The sequence below is a fragment of the Phasianus colchicus genome, chromosome Z, assembly GCF_987193195.1.
Source record: "Phasianus colchicus chromosome Z, bPhaCol1.hap1.1, whole genome shotgun sequence".
Lineage (NCBI taxonomy): Eukaryota > Metazoa > Chordata > Aves > Galliformes > Phasianidae > Phasianus > Phasianus colchicus.
In genome coordinates this window covers 25,648,376-25,674,916 of record NC_143476.1, presented here as the reverse complement: position 1 = coordinate 25,674,916, position 26,541 = coordinate 25,648,376, and the positions used below count along the sequence as shown (strand labels likewise).

Here is a 26,541-nt window from a genome sequence, read left to right as displayed (position 1 = left end):
AATCCTTTAAGGACCAATTACAGGCTTCTGTTACTCAACTGGCTTTTTTAATTAACATTGAACTTTAGTGCTGCTATACCTTATGGACTGCAGATTAGAGGAGGATCCTCCTCATACAGGTCATGATGAACAACAGATAAAAAAAAAAAAAAGAGCAAAAAACTGTAGGCCAGAAACTCAGTTAACATGAAGGCTAAGGGGCAATCTTCGTGCAGATCAGAGCGAATGATCCATTCCGTATAATAAGGTAGGTAACATCACTTCCAAAGACAACTAAAGAAATATAGATTGCTTTATGGCTTTTCTGGAAGGTGGCAAAAGCTCTGCTATTCTCTCATCTTTAGCCAGTCCACACACCACCACTGCTCACGAGACCTTTTCCACAGCCCTCAAAATACTCTATCTTCCTCAGTTTCTCCCTGAATACTGAAGGTTTCCTACCTCATGGCTTCCTCTTTGGCTACTTCAAAAAGTACAGCTTTTCCCAAAGCTATGTCTTTGAAAATGCTGAAGACTTGTGGTTCTACACTAACATCCCTAGCTATACAGATGCTGAATTGTGGCCTTTCAATGTGGCAATCAGGGAAGGAAAAATAGTCTAAAAGACAACAGAATTTAAAGTTGTGATTCTGTGGTCAGACAAAGACTTTTTTAGAAGGTTCTTGCCACTGTATGCTTTTGGACTTCCTGACAGAAGTGAAGCATCCAGTTTCGAAAGTGAAAAAGCCAAGTTAAGTGTTCAAAAAAAGAAACACCAACTAAAATATCTGAAAATTCCCCTTTCCTCTAGCATATGGCACAAATTTAAAAACAAACAAACACCACAAAAACATTTTATCTACCACTGTGGAGCAATGCAGGATCTCCTAGCTCACATCAGGGAAACCTATTATCTCACAGACAATCACACATATGCTCATCAACTGAAAGGCAGCACAGTAACATGAGAAAAAAAAAAAACAAAAAACAAAACTAGATAAAAGTAAACATCAATTATAACCTGAAGGATTTTAGGGGATGATTTACAAGTTTTACATGAGTGTTCATACTAAGTTTCCTCCAAGCAATGACTTGGAACTTAGAGAGTCATTTGGACCCAGAATTTCACATTTTATAAGGTGATGTTCCCAGACCTGATTTGCCTTTATAAAGCTGTTTGTATTTAATTACTCATTCAGAATGCATTTATCATATGTAAACAACTGGCAAACTTCCAGCAAACCATAAAGGTTCCTACACAAATTGAAAGATTTAGGTGGTGAGTTTTTTTGTTTGTTTTACAGATGTCAACTTCTTCAGACTTCAACAGTGTCTAAAAAAGGACTCCAGTGTATGCCTTATAAAAAAAAAAGATGCCATGAATTGTGGAACTGTAGCAATAAGGAAAAAAGAATAAAAATAACAAAACAAACACCTAAATAGCATGATCTTAGTTTAAGAAACTCAATCTTAGACAGAAATATTCAGGTTAATTCCAGAGCAGATCAGAGAACACACTGAAGGGCCACCAATGCAGTAGGCACTTGCAGTACAGAAACACAAAGCAGACATTTTTTTTTTCCTCAAAGGCATAGAAAAAGACTATGGCTTTATCAGTCTGTCGATATAAGGAAAAATCTTTTCTCAACAACACACCATAACATACATGACTCAATTCCTTCCCTTAAACATAGACCAAGTACAAACAGTCCTACAAATTATTTGGTTATGTCAGGTGTTTGTCCATAGGTATTTTTGCCCATAATCAGTGTAAATCAAAGTTACAGTCACTTACCACATAGCATTTTGTGTTCCATTAGCCAAAAGCAAGCAGAGCACTGGGGTACGTATGAGTGAAGATGTGTACACAAGGGGTAATAGTAGAAACAACCATGTGTATGGAAACAGGATATTTAGCAACAAAGTCATTGGGGAGGTAGAGTAATTTGAAAATTTCTTTTTTTTTTTTTTTGTCTTGAATTTACTAGTCAATAGAAATAGATGAGATTTCTATTAAATGGAAGAAAAAAAAATCCCTATTTGTATCAGCAAGAGAGTAAAATGATCTCAAAAAGAAGAAAATATAAAACCCCAAGGACTTTAAAGTAGACATAATAGTGATCTTCGTAAGTTGTAGACCTGAGTAAGAATTAATGTGTTTCAAAATGTGTGATGGGAATGGTACCAAAAGGGATAATGAAACTGAACTGTGCTGTCCAGACTCAGTTAAAGCTAAGCTGCTCTGCTGGCTGTGGAGCAAGATTTCTCTTCCTTCTCCATAGAAGGTCGCTGTGCTTGCCTAACCACTTTATCTCTTCACATGCCTGCACAGCAGAGGACCAAACCTTCTAGCCTAGCTGTATCAATCCCTTGATACAGCCTGCCAAAAGGCAAGAAGCCTATGCTCCACACGTGCCTATAGAAAGGACACAATGAACAGCATTTATACTGATAAAGAACTGACTGAACAGAATAGGTTACACCTGCAGAAAGACTCCTGGACACATCCTGTTTCCTCACATCCTTAACAGGAAGCAAATTCCTTGTGTAATTCTTTCTTACACACCATTCAGCCTTACAGCTCATAGTGCTTTAGCCATGTACAAGTCAAATTTTGCAGCTACTAATTAAGAGACACATATAATCTCAATTTTAAACACACACTGCTTCATCAAGGACTTTAGATGCAACAATTTGGAAAGAATGTAATAGTTACACATCCGTAAATGTGTCTTTCTACACTGGCCAAAAATTAAATATGAAATGAATTTGAATCCTTCGCTCTTGATTTTACACACTGCACTACTCCATCTACCTAAAAAATTAACTCTTTTGGATCACAGCTCAGGACTATGCTTGTTTTATAAATACAAAGCCAATGAAAGAGGAAAGATATCTCATGCTGCATTCAACATCTCTCAGCCTCTCTCTCATGAGGGGGATTTAACAGTGCACGTTAAATCTTGTCAAAATCATCTGCTTCAGATGCCAAGCAATAAACACAACTGAAAGGTTATTTTTTGTTTTGTTTTTAACCTGGATACATGCACTAGAAAGAACTTTAAAGGATGACCATACTTACTTTCTTAGCATCACTCTTGATGCCTAACAAGATCCTTGTGCTCCCTTCAATAGATTCTTTACCAGCTAAACTCCCATTTGTATTAAAAGTTATTTTATTGATTTATCTCTTCCAGTGCACTGGTGGATGTATAATTGTCATTTGCTACCAGTTGTTTCAGCAGCACAAGGACTAAAGGCTGGTTTGTGCAAGCGAAGCAACAGCTAAACAAAAGCACAGATCTGGTGTCTCTCAGGAGGTAAACAACTTCCTGTAATTGATCAGAAACACCTCTGTAAAAGCAGCATAGCTTCTTACGCTCATGAAGTGCTCTTCTACTAGTGCAACAAGAAACTCCCACTGTAAAGTCTACATTTGATGGGAACTCTCCTAAGTAAGTCCATCAGTTTCTCCCTCATTCTATCTATAATTTAAAAAGCAGTGTTCACTGGTGCTCTGGCAAGTAACAAACCAGACACACCTTGACAACACTTGAAACCACAGAGTACACTGCAAATGGCTTAACTAAACCCTCTTCTCCTCTGAAGCGAGTTAATTCTGGAGTATGTCCTGAAGCTGGGCAAAATCTGACACTATAACACCTTCAAAGGCAGGAAGTAAATGCATCTGACAAACCTTTACAACTAAACAAAGCAGCTTTGTAATGTGTGTTTTGAATCACTGGCAGGTCACTTTTACCCAGATGTTTCCTCAGAAGGGCCCTGCTAACAGGTAGAAATTTGCATCAAGTCTGCCAACATCACTCTTTTGGTACAAGAAGGACTTTAAGTAACCAATACTGGGAAATTGTATGTTACAAGGAATTACATTAGCACTTGTCACACCAGGATCTCCTCCAGCAAAAGATGGCATGCAAAACTTGTGTTTGTACACCACCAGTATCTGACTGTGAAACTCTGCCCAACCTGCAAGCAGGCAGAGTGCCATCCCACCACATGGATTAGGATTTTGGCAGCCAACAGACCATCTACAAGCATCAAATGTGATAGCTATGGGCAGGAATCCCAGCCCACAGAGCCCAAATAGCTGTCTCTTTTGAGCTAGGAAGCTTGTAGTTAATATAGTGTAGAAATCCCTAATCCCACTTTTAGTTAGGTTGAAAAAAGAAAGGAGAAGAGAAGAAGGAACTGAAGTCTTAAAGAAAAATGAAAATAAGTTAATTCTTGGTTTGATTCTAGAACAGTAAAACACATCATAAAGAGAAAAAATTCAAACAAGCAATGGGGAGATATTCTGCGGTGTTGATAGCTGGTTGATACACTGTGCTCCACAGTTTATGATAGCAAGGACTTCACAGTAACAAAGACAAAAGCAGGAAACAATTTTGGCTTAGATCAAAGCTGCATATTACTGCTACTCTTAGTAAGCAGGTGCTTGAAGACTGTTAAAATTGTTTTTAAGCTCTTTCTCTAGAGAGGTGAAATCTGCCATGTTTCAGCACCAGTTGACTTTGAACTGTACAGGAAACTAGTAAGATGTACACTCAGAAATGAACAAAAGATATGGAAGGGTTGATGGCCGATTTAATATACTTGTGCATATGTAGAGAGGAGAAAATTTAATGAAACCAATCTGAAAGACAAGGGCATTGCTCAGCATTTCTCTCATTCAGGCAGGTACATAAAGGACACACATTACCTCTGTGCAGAACTATATGGTCAATCATGTTGCGTTTGTATTTGGTGTGATATAGGCAAAGAGGACAGCGAAGGTCTTTGGGTCCTTCCTCAGGAACTGCAGAATGCCCAGCTTCCACGTGCATAGTAAAAGCAGATCTGTGAAATACGAGAGAGAGATGGGAGCAGTCAGAAGAGTTGTGCAGTGAACGATGAAGTGTCACAGCTCTATAAGGGAAGTGTCGTGTAAAACAGTACAGATATCTCTCAGCCTTGTCTTCATATGCCACTTGGCATTTCAGCAGGGCTACTCACATGAGCAACACATGAGTATTTGCAGGCTTGTATTCTCAAATAACTGACACACATTCTGACAAGATATTCATTTGCATGGGTTGCTCTATAGTCACACTGCTGTAGTTAAGATAACAAAAGAATCCCCATCTTTCATGCTCATTATTTATCTTCAAGTGGAAATATTCTGTGCATTCAACTTTTAGTAACTTGAATAAAACCTTTTAACAGTTCTGAAATTACAGAGGTGAATACAGATTTTTATCCTTAGCCACCTCTATCTTTATAAGATAACTCCGAAAACAGCTAAAATGTTTGGACTTGGAAAATGAAACACACATGAGCTCGGGGTGATCAGTTTTAAAGCATCAGATATGAGGACCTGAAAATCCAAGATTAAGAACACTCCACTTATTAAGACAGAAGAATGAATGAATACTCTACAGCACTTCTGAACAAAAAATCTCATGTTGACATTACCTTAGCTGCATACTTAAAAGTTTGAAGAGGCATGTAACTCCTCCTCCATACAAAGGAAAATAATTATACACTTACCTGACTGCTAGCTCAACTACTGAAACGAGAGATGTCTGTACCTGGGGGAAGTGGTCAGTTTTTTTACTTAAAGTAGGGGTAAAGAGAGAGTGGAGAGTTTGCCACACTGAATTCTGCTTGTCAGCTTGAGCATGAAATAGTTTACTAACACAAGTGGCTCCAGGCACAATCCAGTGATGTCTTTATTGTACAGGTGTATTCCTACTAACTTCAGTGAGTTCTTTCATGCATTCAAGTTTCCACAGTGAGTTGAAGAGGGGATTTGTAAGGGCTTTTCTGCTCTTTTTTTAAGAGAGGAAACATGGTATACTTTCAAAAGAAGACATAATCCTTGCATGTTTGAGATACTACATGAAAGAATACAAATTTTGTAAGTATGATCATATTTAATCGGCCCTTGATTTAAGACGATATTATTTCATCTTGGTAAAATGCACAAGATGTGAGCATATTGAATTGAGTTGATCATTGGCAATTTTGAAGATATACAGCAATCAGTACATAAAGCATAAGCAGCAAACTGTATCACTGAGGCAGGGAGGGTCTGAAGCAACAAAGGCAACAGATGCGTAGCTAGAAGTTGATCTTCTGTGGATTCACTTAGCTGAGAGAAGGTTTGTGCTCAATATTTTATTCAACAGAACATTTCTCCTGTACCCAATCATACTGTATATTGTCACTAGTCTCTTAAGAACTTGATATATCTGAGACCTCAAATTCTAGCTAAGGGATGTAGACGCAAGGGTCCAGCATATTAGAACGAAATGGTGAAGAGCACAGGTGCATAAGCCTTTTTTTCCTTAGAGAACAGCAGCTAAAACACACACACACACACAAAGACAGCTGAAATTTTAAATTTTGCAACATCTAATTGAATTTGCTGAAATGCCTTTCTATGTTATCAGTTAACTCTGGAGAGTGCATTCCAGCTAGATGAATAGTAGAAGAAATAAAATTACATGAGAGAGGTTTCTTCAGAAGGGAGAAAGGTTATGTAATTTCTCCCATCTCCCTATCTTCCCTTACTTATCCTATGCATCCAGAAAATGACCTTATTTTTGTAAAATATACTTTCATAATTGAGGACAAGGAAAAACCTCTAAATGCTTATGTTAAAGAAAAGCACTACCTGTTCCATCTCCTCCAGCAAGTAAAAGTTGCTGCAATGCTTTCATCTGCAGCAGATGGTACTGGCTGTTGTAGGAGAGAGGAAAATGGATTACATGGATGCTGCTGTGATCTGGCTTGGCATTTCCTATGTTCCTCTCTCTGGTCAGCAGTGGCCATGTTCTGCTGCTACAGCCAGCTCTCAAAGATCTCAGAAGTCTTTTCAAGAGCTAAAATACCCCTGTGAGTTCAGTTTATCTGTTTTCCACAGTACTTACTTAAAGCCTGTATAAAAGGAACAATCTTTGCACTTGAAAAGTTTTTTCCCTCCATGCTTGTCACGGTAGTGACGCCGAATGCTCTGTATGTAACCCGAGGAGAATTCACAAAATTCACAGTTAAGGATGGCTTCCGTTTTTTCCATTCCTGAAGCACTCCCTGAAAGTGGGATTGGACTGACGTTGTTGTTCCTGGCTAAAGCTGCAGACTGGTAGTGGTTCAACTGCTGTTGAACATCAGGAGGCTCCGAGTATGAAGAGTCTGCAGAGAAACAGAGAGAAGCTGTGGATCAGCAAATTTGAAAAGATCTTCTCAGTACCAACTGGCTTTTACAAGTGTTTGACCAACATACTGAAATCCACTGACAACTTTATAAAGGGATTAAGAAGTAGAGGTGTAGCACTTCTCCTAATCTAATGTGAATTCTACTGTATGAAAGGTGATCAGTATAAATTATGTTTTTTAGATCTGATTGGAGAAGGAGGGAGAAGAAATTACAGCTTTAACTTAAAAGCAGTCTGAAAAGAAGTCTTCCTTTAAGAATTTTTCATTTGTGGAAGTAAACCATATTAATTGTATGGCTGAGTGTTTAGGTATTTCATGCATCTATCTGACCAGATCCACTTAAATATTTTATGCCAGTTAATACTAGATGATGATCTGGTATAGGATACATTTGAGTATCCTACCTAAAAGGGAAAAAAAAATATTTATAAAATAAATTGATACTCATCGCTACTCATTCACGGAATTATTTAAGAGACATTAAAAGGTAACTCACAAAATGATAAAATTTTACTTTGTCACATTTGAAGTCATGTTCACAAAAGTAAATTCAAGTACTCTCTGTTCAGGATGTTTGAAATCAAGTCATTATTAAAAAATAAAAACATATTTAATCGCAGATTCCAGTAAAGCAAACTTCTAAGCTGCATTTCCTCAAAAGTTACTAACTTTTGCTAAAATAAGAAAAAGACCTCTTTCTATGGATACATCTATACAGAAACATCCCTTTTAAATCCAAGAAAACTCTATCATACCATTTTAATGGCATGTGGAAAAATACAGCTCAGAGATAACGCAGTACTGAAACTAAAAGTTGTAATACTTTAGTTGGACCGCACAAAAAAGGGCAGGGTGTGTGCTGAACCTTTCTCAACACAGTGCTTGAACGTAGAGGTTAGGAATTCATCTCCGTTGTCCTATATAACCCACAGCTGCCCATGAATGGCACAAATGAAAGCAGATGAATAAAGCACAGATTAATTTCAGTGTAACTTTCCTGAAAAGAAGACAAAAGACTTTTCTTAAGCTTTTTGGAGGAAGGAAAAAAAAAAGAAGAGAGAAAAAGAAAAGAAGTTGGGAAACAAACTATACAGCCAACTCCTCCTTTGATGGGTACTTCATTTTCCAAAGCTTAATTCCCTGAGGCTAGATATGTAGGAATTCTCATATATATATATATATAGATAGATAGATATATAGACACACCATCCATTATAACCAATTAGTAAAAAGAAACAAAAGGCAAACAGTCCTGTACAGCACTCAGCATGGGGATTCCTCCACTTGTCTTCAGATGAGCAAAATGCTCACTCTTTTTCCTAATTATCACAAAAGAGAGTTTGGTTTATACATGCCTGAGAAACAAAAAACAAACCAGCAACAACAGAAAATCCAAACACACCAACAAAACAAAAACAAAAAAAAAGCTAGAAATGAATGTCTCCGAGCTCTCTGGGCTTCATCTCCAGGTGTACAACAAAAACAAAAGCAAACATGAAAGATTCTGTTAAATGAAATACTTTTCTGTCTTTCCTATCCAAGCCTCATGAACAGAGGCTGGATTACAATACAACATTTATCAAGTTTTGTTTTCACCACTTCGACAGCAGGTTTCCCCACCATGGAGGGCTCACAGTGAGCTCCACCCACTCAAACGTCAAGCTTTTCTTTTCCCCTTTGTTTGAAGCTCCCCACCAGATTAAGGTCTAGCTAGTGATTTACATTCTGCTCCTCAAAAGCATCAAAAACTTCCACCACATCATCAACATTCCCTCCAAAGGCCTCAGTGATGTCTACTCCAAAGAAAGCTGCAGGTTTAAAAAAGATGTCTGGTGTCTATTATTCCAGCTTTCAACTTGTAAATAAGCATTTATACAAACTGGGGGAAGATCTCCTTGAGAGCAGCCCTGCAGAGAAGGACTTGGGGGTCCTGGTGGACGAGAAGCTGGACATGAACCAGCAGTGTGTGCTTGCAGCCCAGAAGGCCAACTGTGTTCTGGGCTGCATTAAAAGAGGAGAGGCCAGCAGGGAGAGGGAGGTGATTGTCCCCCTCTACTCAGCTCTTGTGAGGCCCCATCTGCAGTACTGCATCCAGGCCTGGGGCCCACAGTACAGGAAGGACATGGAGCTCTTGGAGTGGGTCCAGAGGAGGGCCACTAAGATGATCAGAGGGCCAGAGCACCTCTGCTATGAGGAAAGGCTGAGGGAACTGGGATTGTTTAGCTTGGAGAAGAGAAGGCACCAGGGAGACCTCACTGTGGCCTTCCAGTACTTGAAGGGAGCATAGAAACAGGAGGGGGAATGGCTGTTTACGAGAGTGGATAGTGATAGGACAAGGGGGAATGGTTTCAAACTGAGACAGAGGAAGTTTAGGTTAGATATTAGATGGAAGTTTTTCACACAGAGGGTGGTGACACACTGTAACAGGTTGCCCAAGGAGGCTGTGGATGCCCCATCCCTGGAGGCATTCAAGGCCAGGCTGGATGTGGCTCTGGGCAGCCTGGTCTGCTGGCTGGTGACCCTGCATGTAGCAGGGGGTTGAAACTAGATGATCATCGTGGTTCTTTTCAACCCAGGCCATTTTGTGATTCTGTGGTTTACATACTTCTATGAAATCTCATAAGTGAAAACTGAAGGAATAGATCATTATATGACTATTCACAAGCACAAAGTAGCTCTCCTTGTCATCCAGAATAGCGAAAAGCAAATTCTACCTCTAGCATGCAAGAATTCTTAACTCTACTTCAACGTGGATTCAAAATTGCTACACATTACAGTGTTTAGTGGATTGCTCTTTTACAAAGGTAGTTATGAAATTTACAGAAGAAAATCAACTGAAGTGCTTTTACAGAGAGCCTTAAACGATGGTAGGACGCAGGTCCCTGTCTCTGCCTGTGTATTCTTTCCCTTTTGCCTTGCAAAAGCTTTCATCATTTTGCAATCCTTCTGATATGGAAGATTTCGCATTTCCTGAAGATAAACACCCAGTATTAACACATATATAGACCTTCTGTGGTTTCTCATAAGCAGCCTGTTAGACAGCTCTCCTAGTATAGATGTGCAACTCGGCTTCAGAAGGAAGACTTCACCCAAAATTTCAAAGCTGACTAAAGGCATGGGAGATTTCCCACCAACTTCACCAAGCACTGAACCACACTGCACATGCCCACTCCAAAATGAGTGAAGGTTTGAGAGAGAAACACTGCCTTTAGTTTCTTACAACCATACCTTTTAGCATATAGCAACAGAATGGACTGTGAGCAATTAACAGACAAGGCAATGAAGGCCTTGGGATATTTATTATTTTCAAAAGCAGCAACTGAAGAAAGGGCTAGGGAAGCAAATAAAAAACAAAACAAACAGCCAAGAAGCAACAGTACAGTGATTTTTAACAAAAAGCACAGTAGTATTGCTATTGCCTCAAACTGGCAAAGCATTTCTGTGTGTGCACCTACTCTATTTCTGCTGGAAGTGTAGACTGATGCTCCAGACTGCTCTGTGTGTACTTTGGTGCAAAGCTGACTTAGATGTTAATCAAGTCCTACAAGCACTTTTGCATCTACTCAGGCCTCGAGCTGGTGTGCCAACCTGATGAACACCTTCTGACAGTGTTGCTGCTACAACGTGATGCCTGGATGTTAAGACTGGAGAACGAAAGAGTAAGAGAGAAGAGGTTTTCCCTCAGCAACCCAATAACTAAGGCATGGCTATGCATATACATTTGTTCCACCTCAGCCTTTTTCCTGTACCCCAAGCACATAGGGTTGGAAGCACTCCAGGAAATCATTAACAAGATTGGTTGGAAGCAGAAACTGGGCCTATGCATCCATGTGTGAAAAAAGTAACATGGCTTTATAAGACTACATCAAAGTCAGAAAACAGAAGAAAGACATTAAAATAAACAAAGGGAAAAGGTAAAGAATTTATACTAAGTAATATAAAATATGACCCAAAAAGAACACATAGAAGGAGAGAAAATGAAGACAAATGAAATACCAGGAAGTACTGATTACTGATTACTGATTACTGTTAACAAAAACAATGATGTTTTCTCTTTTATACAACAGCCTCAAAGTACAAGAAAGTAAATGACAATACATAGCCCCGATAACTTAAAAGAAAAAAGACATACACCTGTTGAACACATTTAAAAATAATTTTATATAAAGTGAAGGTAAGGACTTGCTGTGCAACTCTGAAAGCAAGCTAACAGCATGGGATGTTCGGAAGTAAATGAAAGGACATCTATAGTCACGTCAAGAGGAACAAATTAACAGTAACTGAACAGTGGCAATGTTGCAAGTCTCATGACTAGAATTTTGAACACATCTACCTACAGATTACCTGCACAGGAAGAGTAACAAGGTCAGCAAGTACTTGACTTCATACCAGCACCTGTGGATCTAAAAGACCGTAACATCCACTGTTTGTATAGAATGGCATTCTCATATCCAAATGGGAAATGACTACTTGAAATAAAAGCAGAAGAAATGACTGTCTGCATGGTGTCCCATCAACACAGCCACATCTAAATTACTGCCATGTGCTAGTTATAATGCGTAAGAGAGTTTCACTGTCTCTGCAAGGAGGGAAGAAAGATAGCATTTCTAGAGGTGCCCACAATGCTTCATTGGCAAGTAAGTGATTTTGCCATTCAAAAAACTTTACGAAGTTGTGTGTCAACTCTACTGAAAGTCACTGCCTTGTCCTAAAGGGCATTCGCAGTCCACCCCACAATGCAGTGCAAGGGTGAAAGCCCAGCTTGATAGACATGGCGTACTCTGAAACCATACATGGGGGAAATATACATACAATCAAAACCTACCACAAAAACAAAATGAAAACCCAATTTTCATGGATCCTCTGCAGCATCTAATGTGTTACATAAATTTACTCGGCAATAAAGTGATATTTTAGTTATTTGGAAGTATTTTCAGAATTATCAATAACCATGAACACAACAATAAAATGGACAAAAACAAGACAACTACAGCAAACAAACAAAAAAAAGACCAGATAAGAACACAACTTAGAATAAGTCTATGCAATAGACAATGACCAACTGTTGAGAAATGAAAGAAAAACTGCCTATTTAAGAAAACAAATCCAACCATTTTTTTGCTTCCCTCTTTCAGAGTGAACAAAATTGGACACATTTAGATACAACTACTTATATGCTTGTGTACCAGGGAGAGGGATGAAGGGAGAAGCATTGTTCTAAGAGAAGCAACTGTTCAACTACACTGGAAAGCATGTTTAGTTCAAGATAGAGACAGATAAAAATGAGGACATCTTGTTTTGGTAGTAAACTCACATGGAAACATCAAAGACAAAAGAGATCAGCTTCCAAGAGATAAATGAAACTGCAGAAGGTAATGTTTGAAATAGAATGTGTAATTAAGTAAGATAACTCTATGGGAGAAAAAAATTATTGCATAACAATATAGGCCTAAGACATACATCTGTGAAGTCCTCAGCAGACCAAAAGGAATACTCTTGGAATGTTATTTAATTTATTCTGAATTAATTCACACTAAGGAAGATTTCTATGAAGGAAGACAGAGAAATTCCAAGAAATTAAGGAAAACAGTAGACATATGAAAACGTATTTGTGAAAAGCCACATCAAGGTGCAAAACTACAAAAAAAAAAAAAAAAAAGAAAAGAAAAGAAAAGAAAAAACAGCAAAACCACAAAATATATGTATAAAAGCAAGTAATATCAAACTATTAGTCAAAATTATTTTTAAAAGGATTAAATTATGGCTAGTAGGTTCAGTCTAGAGAAGAGAAGTCTCTGGGTAGATGTCACAATAACCTTCCAGTACAAAAGCGGGGCCTATGGGAAAGCTGGGGAATAACTCACAAGTGTAGTGATAGGACAAGGGGATAATGGCTTTAAACTGAAAGAAGACATATTGATTAGATATTAGGAAGAAATTCTTCACTATGAGAGTGGTGAAGCACTGAAAAAGGTTGCCCAGAGAAGGTGTGGATGATCCAGTCCTGGAAATGTTTGAGGTCGGATTGGATGTAGCTTTCAGCAACCTGGTCTAGCCGGAGGTGTTCCTGTCCATGGCAGAAGGATTGGAACTAGATGGTCTTTAAGGTCTCTTCCATCCCAAGCCATTATGAAAGCTAAGAGTGAAGCTCATGAGATTTAAGAACAAAATTCCTTCTGAAACATAATGCTACTCAAAATGACTGGCTCCAGGAATGGTAGGAAAGCATATAGTCATGAATGACAACAGCTTGAAAAGTGGGAAGGTGACAAAGTAAAGTGTCATACAAAGATTGTCAAGACTACACACATTTGTTCACTTTATGCCATACAGCACTGACCTGGAAGGAAGAATATGTGGGAGGGTGAAATGTTCTGGCAATACATTAACTGAGGGGAGAGGAAGACAGAACAAGACTCAGAGGGATGCATAAAAATATTCATGAAGAGGCTTTGGCAATCTACTGCTAAGGAAGTCTTGTACCTACAGTATAGGGAGTTTTATTCATTGTACGTTTACAAACAAAGTATGAACCTAATTCTGATTTTTACCAAAAAACCTTTTAAACTGCTGGGATGTTATGAGTGAGATTGAGAGGAGACAAAATTTGTAACCTTATTCACATACATGGAAGAAAACACTAATCACAAGGGAAAGAGAAGAACCCACTTAATATTCTAGCTATGTATTTTAAGCATTTTAAATTTAAAAAAAGCCTTGTCAGAGGAATTTATTTCAGTACTACATGTAAAAGCCTCTTTTGGGTCACTCTGGACTATCTTTTGCATTTAAGAGAAAAATAAGTATACATCCATGCTTAAGAAAAGATACATGGACTACATAGTCTTGCTTACTCAGAAGAGATAAGAAACTACCATGCTTCTTTAATTCTGAATTCTCTTTTATGCACACACCTATATCTGAATGGGACTGAGAAAGGATATATATATATATACAAGATATATATTTATATATATATCCTGTATACTCTTTCTATATATGTACATATTCTCTATATATACATATATATATTCACACTATGCAGCTTCTTGTGCTATTGTCAAAATCATTTAGAAGGGACAAGAGTTTGACTTAAGAAGAAGAAAATAAAATAATTTTATCTTAGGAACTCCTTCATATGGGCAGACTCTTATGCAGTCTATTGAAGAACCTTGAAGTTTCACAGCTGAGATCAAGAAGAAAGTGATTATAGTACTTTGTGTAATACGATGCAAAGAAAAAAAGGTAGGAATTATATACGATTTATGAAGGAAGAATGCAATCAATTAAATAAGTTATACCATGCTCCTTCCTTCAAACAAGGGACCAGTTCAAGAGCTTCACATGTCATACATAATCAAAAACATTACTTAATACTTGGTTCTTTAGAGAAGTAATTAATATCCATATTAATGTATATAAATACCTGAAGGGAAGGTGCAAGGAAGTTGGAGCTGGGCTCTTTTCAGTGATGTCCAGTGACAGGATGAGAGGCAATAGGCACAAGCTGAAACACAGGAGGTTTTGTCTGAACATCAGGAAGCACATCTTTACTGTGCGGGTGACTGAGCAGTGGCACAGGTTGCCCAGAGAAGTTGTAGTCTTCCTCCTTGGAGATATTCAAAAGCCATCTGGACAAGACCCTGGGCCACCTGCTCTAGTTGGCCTTCTTTGAGCAGGGGCGTTGGACCAGATGGCCTCCAGAGGTCCCTTTCAATCTCAATGTCTGTGTCATTCTGATTTTGAATTTCCAATACTACCAGTTCCTACTAACATCCTCAAGGATAATGGGAAAGGCACATCATGGCCACAAACACTGCCTGAATTTTTACTATATTCAATCAGTGCTGTGATTTGGAAAGATCCATTCGAGGTGTCAAGCAACCCTCCATCATACAGCTACTTAATTTATATTTATTCCTTCTTTTCACCACTACCAGTAGGATTTATTTGCTGGCTTCATCTCAAGTTTAATTTTTCTGCAGTTCTTCAGGTGATTTGGTCACTTAATAGTCATGCACACAATCTTCTTAAAGCCTGTGGCTGATCAACCAATTTTAAATGTCCTAAACAACAGTGCCAAGTAAATACAGTGTTCAAACCCCACCCATTGCTTTCCACTACAATATAGAGATGATCTGTGTGTTGTGTGCATTGTTTTCCTGCTGTGGGCATTCATGTCCACCTCTGTTTATCCACTGCCTTCTGTTTTAAGTAAGAATACTGCAGGCTGAGACTATTGCCATCCAAACAGTTCAACTTATTCGTCACTTTTCAACCCTATATTCTTATCAATCATTATTAAAAAAATAAAATATCATAATCTAAGTATAAGGTGGCAATTAAAATCAAGACTTCTGTCTACCTGTCAAACACTGGGATCTCCACGTGTTTACCAATATCCAAAAAGAAATAAACTGAAAAGTTTTCTAGCTGTTCCTTACACTGTTGAGATTAATTACATCTCATAAATTGAAGTGCTCTAAGAGAAGAAAGGAATACTGATCAAGTCCAACACCCAACTCCACACAGTGCAACCCACATTAAACCACTGTGCAAACTTCTTTAATAGCAATAGATTTGTGGTCATGACAGCTTTGCTGGGGAGCCTGTTCCAGTGCCTGAATACCATCTGAGTCTGATACCTAACTCAACTCTCCCCTGACACAGCTCCATGCCATTCCCTCAGGCCCTGTCACTGACACAACGAGCAGAGCTCAGCACTACCTTCCATTCCCTGCGAGGAGCTGCAGCCACCATGAGGCCTCCCCTCAGCCTTGTATTCTCTGGGCTGAACAAACCAAGCAACCCCAGCCGCTTCTCATACATCTTGCCCTCGTCACTATCTTCATAGCTCTCCTTTGGACACCCTCTAGTAGTTTTATGTCCTTAAATTGTGACACTAAAAACTGAACACAGTACTCAAGGTCAGGCCACATGAGCACAGAGTAGAGTGGGACAATCCCTTTTGACCAGATAGCTATACTATGCTATACTGTGCACCCCAAAATATGGTTGGCCCTTTTGGCTGGCTGCCATAGGCATTAACTCGTATTGAGCTTGCTATTAACAGAACATCACATACCCCTCTCTGCAGGGCTGCACTCCAACTATTTGTCCTGCAATCTATGTATAATCCAAGATTGTCCTATCCCAAGTGCAGAATTTAGCACTTGCACTTTTTAAATTGCCTAGGATGGTAATTTATCAATATCTTTCTGCAGGCATTCTTACCCTCAAGAGAGTCAACAGCACCTCCTAATTTAGCATTACCTGTAAACATACTCAGTGCCCACTCAACTTTTTGCCCAAGTCACTCATAAAAACAGGCCTTAAATCTGCCCTCAGGAACATGCTAGTGACTGGCTGTTATCCTATTTACTACAACTAGATGAGTAACCTTATCATAAAAGGATATCAAGTTTATAAGGTCTAACTTTCCCTTCACAAACGTGTTGCATTCAGTGTAAGTATTAATACAAAAAACTGCTATCGTTTAAATGCTTTGCTTTAGCTTAAAATGAAGAGGGAAAAAAATTCAGTCCCATCAAGTGCTATATTTTTGCACTGTGCTTCAAAACTGATCCTATTATTACAGTGAAAATACATAGCTGCTCATGATCCATTCAAGACTTGAATGTTCTACTTCTTTGACAAATTGCTGCTAAATTCAAGCTCCAACTTTATGTAAAATATGTATTTCATATATGTATATAAAATAATACTCTAGAGAGATCTTATTAAAATCATAGAGCTTTGCCAATTCTAGAATGTTCTGCAGACTAATATAAATTAGCATTACTACTGCTGCCAGTAGAAAACCTCATCTCTACCCCATATCTGAGTGATATCAGATCACTGCAGGCAGCATTTTCAAACACTCCTGCTGAAACATAGTAATGATGTTCCTTAAAGAAAAAATAAAAGCAGCTATTTGAATGTCAAACCTTGCGCTGCCAACTATGTTGATGCCAAAACATATGCCCATTTCAAAACAGCTAAAATGAACAAAGGAATTTTGCCTCTCTGTCAAGCATCAAATCCCTCAAGCAGGCTTTAGATCAACAGAAAACAACTGGAGTCTCAGGAGACTGAGAGAATATCAGTCGGCTTACACATGAAGGCTACCAACATGTAGGAATGATAGCTTTAAGAAATGCTCTCCTGCACAGTGTTGGTCAAGTCATATCACATATCCCTTCAGAGAATAGCATCCTATTTATTCTGCAGAGAACCTTCACAAATTCCAGGAACAACAGTAGAATGTGACAGGAGACAAGAGTGTCACCTACCACTTCATCCTCTATCCTGAGCACAAGAATCAGAATGAAGAAAAAAAGAAAAATGTCGGGAAACAAATACATATGTATCTTGCTTTTTCCTATATGTACAGACAGGTCTATTTCTGGCTAACATGAATAAATCCAAGAGATGTTTATTCCTTCATTAATTTCTGAAATTCATCCAAATAACTTACTCCATCTTCTCTCCATCCTAGGCAAGTCTTTCAGTATCACATCAATTCTATCACCAAATCCATATGGCCAAATTTATACAAAGACTGGCAGCAACCTTCTTTACCCAGCTGTCTGATTCCTGTCTCCATCCATTAAACCTAAATATAGCCTTTACACAAAAAGCTAAGGACTAGAAAGGAGCACAACAAACAGCAAGTTGACACTCCCCACTAAACACAGTTGATGACAGAATAAGCATCTGCTACAGAACTTCTTAATATGCTGCAGGAAAACTATGCAGCCAAAAGAACTATACAATAGTAGAAGAAAGCTGCTTAGAACAAGGGCATAACCAGTATCCCAAGTCCTTGAAACAAGGGTGGACTTTGTTTGGTAAACTTGGATGTGAACAGCCCTTTACTTATTCCACCAGTCCTTGTCAGTCTGATGCAGGAGAAAAGCTCCTGTCTGATTCGACATCTGATAATTAGTTTAATGCTGATCACAAGAAAAAGGACACACCAACGAGTGCTTGAGAGTTTTAACAAGCATTGGCAAGCAGTGTGGCCACTGAGAGTAGCTCTGAAAGAAGAATGAAGTCCCTCTATGAAGAGGGACTTTCTACCCTGGTTAGAAGGCTAGAAAAACAACCCTTATGAAATGAAACCGTGCAAATGAATACAGAACTGCAAGGCTGACATAAACTAAGGTATGGATTTTTAAAAAATTATGTATTAATATATGCACACACATAAGGGGTAGCATGTGTAAGGATAAGTAAAGTTTGCTTCTTCTTTGAGGTGGAAGAGGAAGCTGAGTGGTTCTAGGCTCAGTGACAATTCGGTGTCATTGGTACCAGCTGACAGAATCTTCTTTAAAAGTCTCCTTGCTTCCTCACGTATCTCCTCTCTTTCCAATAGTACATTAAATTGCTTTAGCAAACCTATTCAAGGTCCTCTGCACCCCTCAGGATTTCATCTGACAAGCAGCATAGGAAATACACATCCTGATTATCCATTACCTATTTTGGAAAAATGTACAGGAATAGGAAAGGATTTATAGTTCTTATATAACAGTCCCAGAGACACTACTTGGTCAAGCAGTTTTGTACTCTACCTAGCTCCATCAAAGCTACCAGATAGACTTCTATTCCAGTCTCTAAATGAGGCAGTTTTTTCCAATGGCAAAGCCTAAAGTTCAGGAGAAGCTTTAAGAGAGCGATAGGTGTTCCACTTAACAGTTTTCAAAGCATTTGATCCTTCAAGTAATTCAATTTAATGAAAATACCGACATAGCATGCACCAGGAAATTTTAAAAAATCTAGCATGTGTGCTGGTATCAGTGATAGATACTGTCTGGTTTGCATAACTGTGAAAAGTGACTAATGTACTTCAAGGGTACACATGAAGTATGCTGCTTTCTATATTTCAAACACTGGTTACTAGTGAAAAGGAATGGTCTCATGCAAAGGCAGCATGACTGAGAAGATACCAGAAGCCACATCCACATTTTTTACATGCTATTTCTGCAACTCAGTATTCTTCATCGGTAAAACTAAAAATCTATTATTTTGAACTACTGCACACAGTCATAATGCAAACAAATTTACAAGGCTTCAAATCTGCTAGACATAGAGAACTACTGTGCTCTACAAAGTAGCTAGGCCAAAGGGTTTTGTTGTTTCTTTTATAAAAAATAAAGAGCTACTCAAAAAAGGAATAGTATTTGCAAGGTCAGTTTAGGGCAACTCTTTTACATATTCCCAAGAAGCTTCTGCTAGGCAAGAAGTGACAACATGAAACGATTTATCAATCTGTAGAGTCATTCTGCTTTATGAGAACTGGCTACACTCATGGATTTCTCTAGTTTTTACAAGGAAGGCAGTCCACCATCTCCTTAGCTCATGACATGCATAACCTCAGTACTTACACAAACTGTGCCCACATGTGCTTTCTCCTTAGGGATGATTACATTGCAGATAACACTTGCTACTTTGCTTTCTTAAACAATTTTTGTGTTTGCCTTGCTTTCACTTCTTCCTTACTGAAACTGATAGTAGTCTTTTAATAAGATTTGCCAATGAAGACTCTGAAATTACTCTGCCTTGCACTCAAGTCAACAGAACAGAGCTGACTCTGCACAGCACAATACTGGAAACCCTTATCTGTGAGATATACTGTCCCACAACATGACAGTACCATTAATAATTCTATATAGCTCTTCTGGGCAGAGTAACATGAATATAAGTTCTCGTTCTCAAAAAGGCCGTGAAAGAACACACAAATAAGTCTTATTAGGTGATTTACTCAATCTTTCTCCCAACAGTTCACAGTTTTTCAATTTACACCTAATTTTTACTCCCTTAGATTGCAAAACGGTAAAGCCTCATGTCACTGTGAAGGGCAAACGTAATCCAAACAAAAAAGCCAACCATACGACTGCAAGTAGTCAGATCATACCTATTTTTTTTTTATCCTAAAGACGAAAAATACTTATGAATTATTAGGGGAGCAGAAGAAAAAATTTCCACAACAGCAACCTCATAGTTTCAACAATGACTGGATACCACAAACCATTTACTGCCAATGCACTATTCAAGAACAGAGAGAACTTGCACTAGTGGTCAACATTTGCTGCGTTTGCTGATCTTCCATGGCATTTATTTAAAAAAAAAAAAAAGAAAAGAAAAGAAAAAAAGAATTGATTGCTTTACACCTACTTAGATTAGGACACAATGTAAACAGTGTATCTTACATATAAAGAAATAATTACACAACATGCAGAACACCAGGTGGGATACAAAAAAACAGCATCTTCCAACAGTGCCTCTTTAGGAAAGCCTTCACAGGTGACACAACGGAGATGGACACAGACATCTTCATATACTACTGCCTTGAAAGAAGCACGTAAGTGGCTGTTACAGTTTCTAATGACAGTTTTGCCCAAAACATCTAGGATATAAGCACTTCAAATACGTTTACTCCTACCAACAGAGAACTAAGGTAAAGAAATTGAAATATATTTGCATCTTCTAATGAATGAATGAATCTAACAAAATCTAAAAAAAAAAAAAAAAAAAAAAAAAAAGAATTGTCCTCGGAAAGGCACTTTGGCAAACAATTTTTGCTCTTATCCCAGAATAGCTCCATTCAGACATGGACTCTGCTTTTACAATTTGATTCCCTTTCCATTTTTTATCTCATTAAACAAAGAGTTCTGCAATCTATTCAAATCTCTCCAAGCCATCCTGCTCTGTTTCTTACTTCAATTACAGTATTTATCCACAAACAGATCCAAATCTTTTCTATAGCCATTTCAATTATACTAGCAGCTCCATACCTACCCAACCTACAAAACAGGCCCATAACAATGCAAGGCAGCCTTTTGTCTGCCACTTATCCCATCCCTAACTCAAGTTCACATCCAAAGTGAATTAATTTATAATGTATAGTTTATTTATACCCAGCAACAAAACCAAAATCCAACTACACTACTGTAAGTCTCATTTCCAGTAATCTCCAACTGTATGTGAGAGCTGCTCTAACAGATGTGCATTTCCTATTATTGGGACAAGTCTTTTATCTAGTTTGATTTATTCAAAATAAATTATGCCACACGAGCCTCCACCATTACCACAAACTGAAGCCAACTTCCTCATGAAAAAAACAATATATACTTAAAACAGTTTATGCCTTCCTCAAACAAGGTTGAAAACATATTAACATTGTTATTATAACACCTCATCTGACTAGCTCCACAATGGGTTGCTTCAATTATTGTGAAAGTGTCTTAAACAGTGACTGTTTAAAGATGATCAAGCTAACTGGGACAGACTCTGCCTTCATTTCTGGCTCCAATACATATCTAGGTAACTGAGTCAACCTCCTAAGGTGTTTTTGTTAATAGATTTTTTTTTTTTTAATAATTTATGTTGAAGACCATATAATTATCCTCTACAGAGATCTGCATCTGAATTTTTAACTTCACTAACCATGCCTTTGAGCTCCTGGGATAAGCAAGAAAAGAAGAAAGTGTACCACTGTTACCAAATTCAAATATTGTACTTCTTTATGTCTCAACACCACTATTACTATCCAGAGATCACTAACACATAGGAAAGGACAGCCACTAAAAATTATTCTCCACTTCTTGAAAGTCAGCAGTGTAACATATATATTTTTTTTTTAAGCAATAAAAAGCAGAATACAATCACAAGATGTACCCTGCTTGTTGGATTAGCTTAAGCTAGCATTAGCAAAAATAAAAGCTCAGTTAGTAAGTCTTCACTGTACTGTTCCAGACAACCTCTTTACAAAAAGCATCCGAGAGCAGCTGGTCAAAATCTTTTGATAAGATCCTCATTCTGACTCCAGAAGTGACTTGTTTAACCCCCAAAATATTATTCATTTCTCTCTTCAAGTAAGTATTTCTTTTCTGATTAGTTTTTTCTTCAAATTCCTTTCCACCATTTTATGCACTTCATTCTTATCTTCTTCTCTTTCTCATTTTACACTTATTTTTTGGGCAAAATAGGGAAGATGGGAGACCAAAAATGCCACAAAAAAAAAAAAATATTGATAATACTTAAAACACTCCCTCACTTTGCCAGAAACAAACAAACAAAAAAAGTTTTCCATCAGAAACAAAATGAACAAAAAAATCCACCAAAACCTTCCCCCCACACTTCTGGGAAGAATTGTTTTTTTCCCCATTTCTAACACATTGCAGTTCCCCAAACATAGGCAGGTCTAAGCTTTTTCAGCTTCACCTACATTCTCCACCTGTGTGCAACTCATCCATGAATCACAGAATCTTAGCATGGCTTATGTTCTAAGGGATATCCAAGCCCATCCAGCCCCAACCCCATGCTGTGGGCAGGGCTGCTTCCCTCCCCCAGCTCAGCTGCCCAGGGCCCCATCCAAGCTGGCCTTGAGTGTCTCCAGAAATGGGCACCACAGCTTCTCTGAGCAGCTGTGCCAGGGCCTCACCGCCCTCTGGGTAAAGGATTTACTCCTAGTGTCTAAATTAAGTCTCCTCTCTTTCAGTTTAAAACAGTTCCCCCTTGTCCTGTCACTATCAGGCCAGGTAAAAACACAATCCCCCTCCTATTCATAAGCTCCCTTTACGTACTGGAAGACTACAATGAAGTCTCGCTGGAGCCTTCTCTTCTCTAGGCTGCAAGCCCAGCTCCCTCAGCCTGTCTTCGTAGGAGGGATGCTCCAGCTCTCTGATTATCTTTGCAATTGTCTGACAGTTCCATGTATGGAATTAATATTTTTTTGCCTAAAGATCTGCTCTCTTCTTGTTTGGCAGGAATTGATATCCAAAACATACCTCATTATCTACCACTTAAAAAGTCTATACACCTTCTGTGGTACCACACACAATCTCTTCTATGAATTTGCATTTTGCTTGTTAACAGCACCCTTTGCTGCTTTCTAAGTATCTTCTGGGTATTCATCTAGCGCTAAGTGATTAACAGCTTTCAAGGAAAATACACAAAAGAAAACAGTTCTCAAATTCTCCTTCTTGCAGATGCAGCTTAGTATCTAGATGTACTTTCCTTGTCCTCTGTAGTGAGAGCAAGAGGAATAATTAGTTTTATTATCATTACATGTTCATATTTTAAGCTTAATCTTACGATTTCACTGAAGTTCTCTAACAAGACAAAGGGTTGTTTTTCAGGAGTGTGGATGTTGTTAGATGATCCTTTTCCTACTGGCTATCAATAGAAGCTCTGCATTTGAAAATTTTCTGCAATTTAAATCTTGTTAAGAAGTAAAGCCAGCACTGACATATTCTAAACTCAACTGGTGACAGGACAAGTTAATGGAGTATGTACGAATGAGGATCTAAAAATCATCCTAAAATACCATGTATACTTCTGTTTTTGATGCAACTTCCCATTTTTATTAATGATCAAATGAAGCTGCTTTCTGGACAAGCTGCCTGCTCTTTGTTGTTTTGTGGGGGGGAAGAGTTTTTTGGTTGTTGTTTTTAATCAGTATATTAAGTGGCACCTTAGAAAATTAAATTCTTGCTCTGAGGCACCTCTTACCATTAGAGTCCTCCACTTCTTCAGCAGGAGTGTGGTTCTTGGAGGTGTGGTGGGCGTGTGAGGCTGCAAGGTTGACAATGCGGGGTCTTGGTAGTGTCAGTGCTTTCCCATGCACTTTCAAGGAATGCTCTTTCAGCTGGCTGATTGTCATGGTGGAAAATGAGCAGGAGGAACATTTGTAGGCATGTTCACCTGGGTGAGCGAAATACAGGCAAGTCATCAGCTCACAAAAGAAACAAAATGGGGCCCCCATACTTCTCCTACTGAACTTGGCAGTAAAGTTCACATGGACTCCTTCAGCACCAGACTGATCCCAGTGATAACAAGGTCTGTGTGTTTCCTTGCTGGAACAATCTGGAGTTTGCTCCACCTCTTGGACAACTGTAGATCCTTGTAAAGTGATCGATGTCAAGAAATAGAGACCAAAGTATTAGCATGCCTGCGTTGCATGGTATGAGAAGAAAACAGACTGAGATGAAAATGAGTCACTGAACTACAGCCTTTCCAAACATTTTGGGGAGCACAGCAACTACAGAAGGTGAAGTCATTTGTTTCTGCATGCAGCTTAAAGAAGCAAGAAGGACACTAGAAAATGCTAACAGAGGTCCCTCAGGAAAAAAAAAAAAGAGAGAGAGAAAAAAAAAAGAAGTGAAAAAAAAAAAAAAAAAAAAAAAGGCATTTGGGAAAGGACGCATTTTCCTTGCAAAAAACTTGCCACTACACAGGAATAATCTGCACAAAACTGGTAACCAAGTTGAGGTCGGTTTACAACAAGAAGCAAACATGGCAATACCAAGAAAAGTGCATATCTGCAAAGCTATGTGAAGGCGTGTTATGAAAAAGCACCAAAAGAAGTGAAAGAACAGAAGTAATGAACAGTAGTGAACTTAATTTTGAACACATTCCAAGCTACAGAGACAGCAAACAAAGGGAAACAAATCCTTAGATAAGATTTGTTTTGCATTAAGCATGGAGGCAATTGGAACACAAAGTGAAACTGTCCCAACAGAAACAATGTGATTTTATACAGGTGCCAAGTTATTGTTTTGGAAGTACCACTTCCATGTTCAAGAGTAACACTGGCCACATATGAGTTACATAAAGAGCCAAAACTAATATTGGAGAGAAATACTCATGAACAGTAACAGAAGAACAAGAGCTTTGGTAATGAATGAGGAAGAATATGTTTTCCATCTCTCAATAAATTTAGCAAACATGGTTCTCAAACAGCATCATTTCCAACAACCACAAATAGGTGAACCAAAAGGGAACATGTAAACATGCTAACTGAAGCAAGTCAGAGTAAGCACATCTGAAAAGATCAGCAACCATTATACAAAAAACATAACACTTAGCTCTCTCTTCCAGAAGAACTATGCTAATTTTGGGGATAAAACACAAACTCTCAGAAAACCTCTTTCGGTACATCTGAAAGAGCCCAAACTGATGAAATGAGAATTTGTCTCGTGTGTTTTCAAATGGTATTCCTCATCTGCATATTACATCAAAGTTATGTATTACTTTTATACAAACAGAAAAAAACCCACATTTTGCATACCACATACAAAAACTTACTTAATGGAACAGGATAACACAAGGCCACAAGAAATTCCCGAAGTATATACTGTCAGTGAAATACAGGTATAAACCTACACAGTTTGTCAGAATAAGAAACTAGGGGACAACAGTGAGCACCAACCATTACCTTAAAAGCATCAGAAGACATCAAAGGGAACACAGGTTGATTACATATTAAGAAGTCTGGACACAATTAATACATGTATCCACTATTTATCAAAAACAGCTCAGCAGAATATCAGCATGAAAGGAAGTATTTTATTCTAGAGGCAAGACTATAGTTTTGCTCATTAGAGTGCATTTTCAACTTCTAGTTTTGCACTTTAAAATAATCATAATAATATACAAACAAATAAATGCATGTTGAAATTTGAGGGGAGAGGATAGTATCAACACCTGATATATACTTGGGAGTATTATGTTCCAGATTACATAGAATGTGAGCAGGGCCACAATACTCTGGCCTTTACGATTTTACTGAACTTTGAAGATCTCCAGGAGACTCTAGACAAATAAATAAAGGGGTATAGAAATTTCTACTTCGAAATAAACTGATAATGAGATGACTGACAAGAGAAAAAATGGTAACAAAAGAGGTTCGGAAAACCACTGCATCACTGAAAAACTGGGGAGTCCGAAGAAGAAAATTCTTCATTGTGTGTTTATTCAGTAGTATATATTTCTGAAGGACTAACACTCAAAACATAACAAAGCAAAACTCTGAGTGAAAAACATCCAAGTAATTTTCTGTGATGCGAATATTTGTTTGGTAGAAATGGACTGAGGCAGAAACAGATCATAAGTCTTTGAAAACCCTATTACACAAGTCATTGTGCAAAACACTATCCAAGCAACCATGAAATTGCGTTCTCATATGATGCAAAATATGGTCCTTCAAGGACTGTCCACTAGTCAAGTTCAATAGCATGAATTCATAATAAATAAAACAATACATGAGGAGGTACCAGTTGCGCGCAAACTTTGGCTCTAAAATTCAGGCAGGTTCAGACAAGGTAACACAAAGAGTCCAATTTTACAACAGCATAAAGGAAACATTCTGTTTGGTGAAGATGAAGATCTTCATACAGGATGTGGGATTTTATAAACAAGAACTGCTGCATACAGTTGGACTGCCTAAAAAGTACAGAACGCCATAGTCCCATACATTATGAGGCTGGTAACAGACCAGCTAATAAACAACACCCATTCAAGTACAGAATGGCACTAGCTCCGTGACATTTGAAACTAGTA

General features: G+C 38.2%; 1 protein-coding gene across 8 annotated transcripts in view; it reads right to left on the bottom strand.

Annotated features, from left to right (window-relative positions):
• The window catches only part of ZNF462 (zinc finger protein 462), an 89,591-nt gene that overhangs the window by 9,882 nt on the left and 53,168 nt on the right, over window positions 1-26,541 (bottom strand). For 5 of the 8 annotated variants that reach the window (XM_090132602.1, XM_090132600.1, XM_090132604.1 and 2 more), the window contains 4 exons: window positions 23,713-23,904; window positions 14,624-14,704; window positions 6,912-7,173; window positions 4,700-4,836 (listed from right to left, as the gene is read on the bottom strand). In XM_090132602.1, the coding sequence (XP_089988728.1) occupies window positions 4,700-4,836; window positions 6,912-7,173; window positions 14,624-14,704; window positions 23,713-23,904 (672 nt within the window). The remainder of the gene's footprint in view (window positions 1-4,699; window positions 4,837-6,911; window positions 7,174-14,623; window positions 14,705-23,712; window positions 23,905-26,541) is intronic. The other 3 variants (XM_090132603.1, XM_031607759.2, XM_090132605.1) reach the window with 2 other exon arrangements.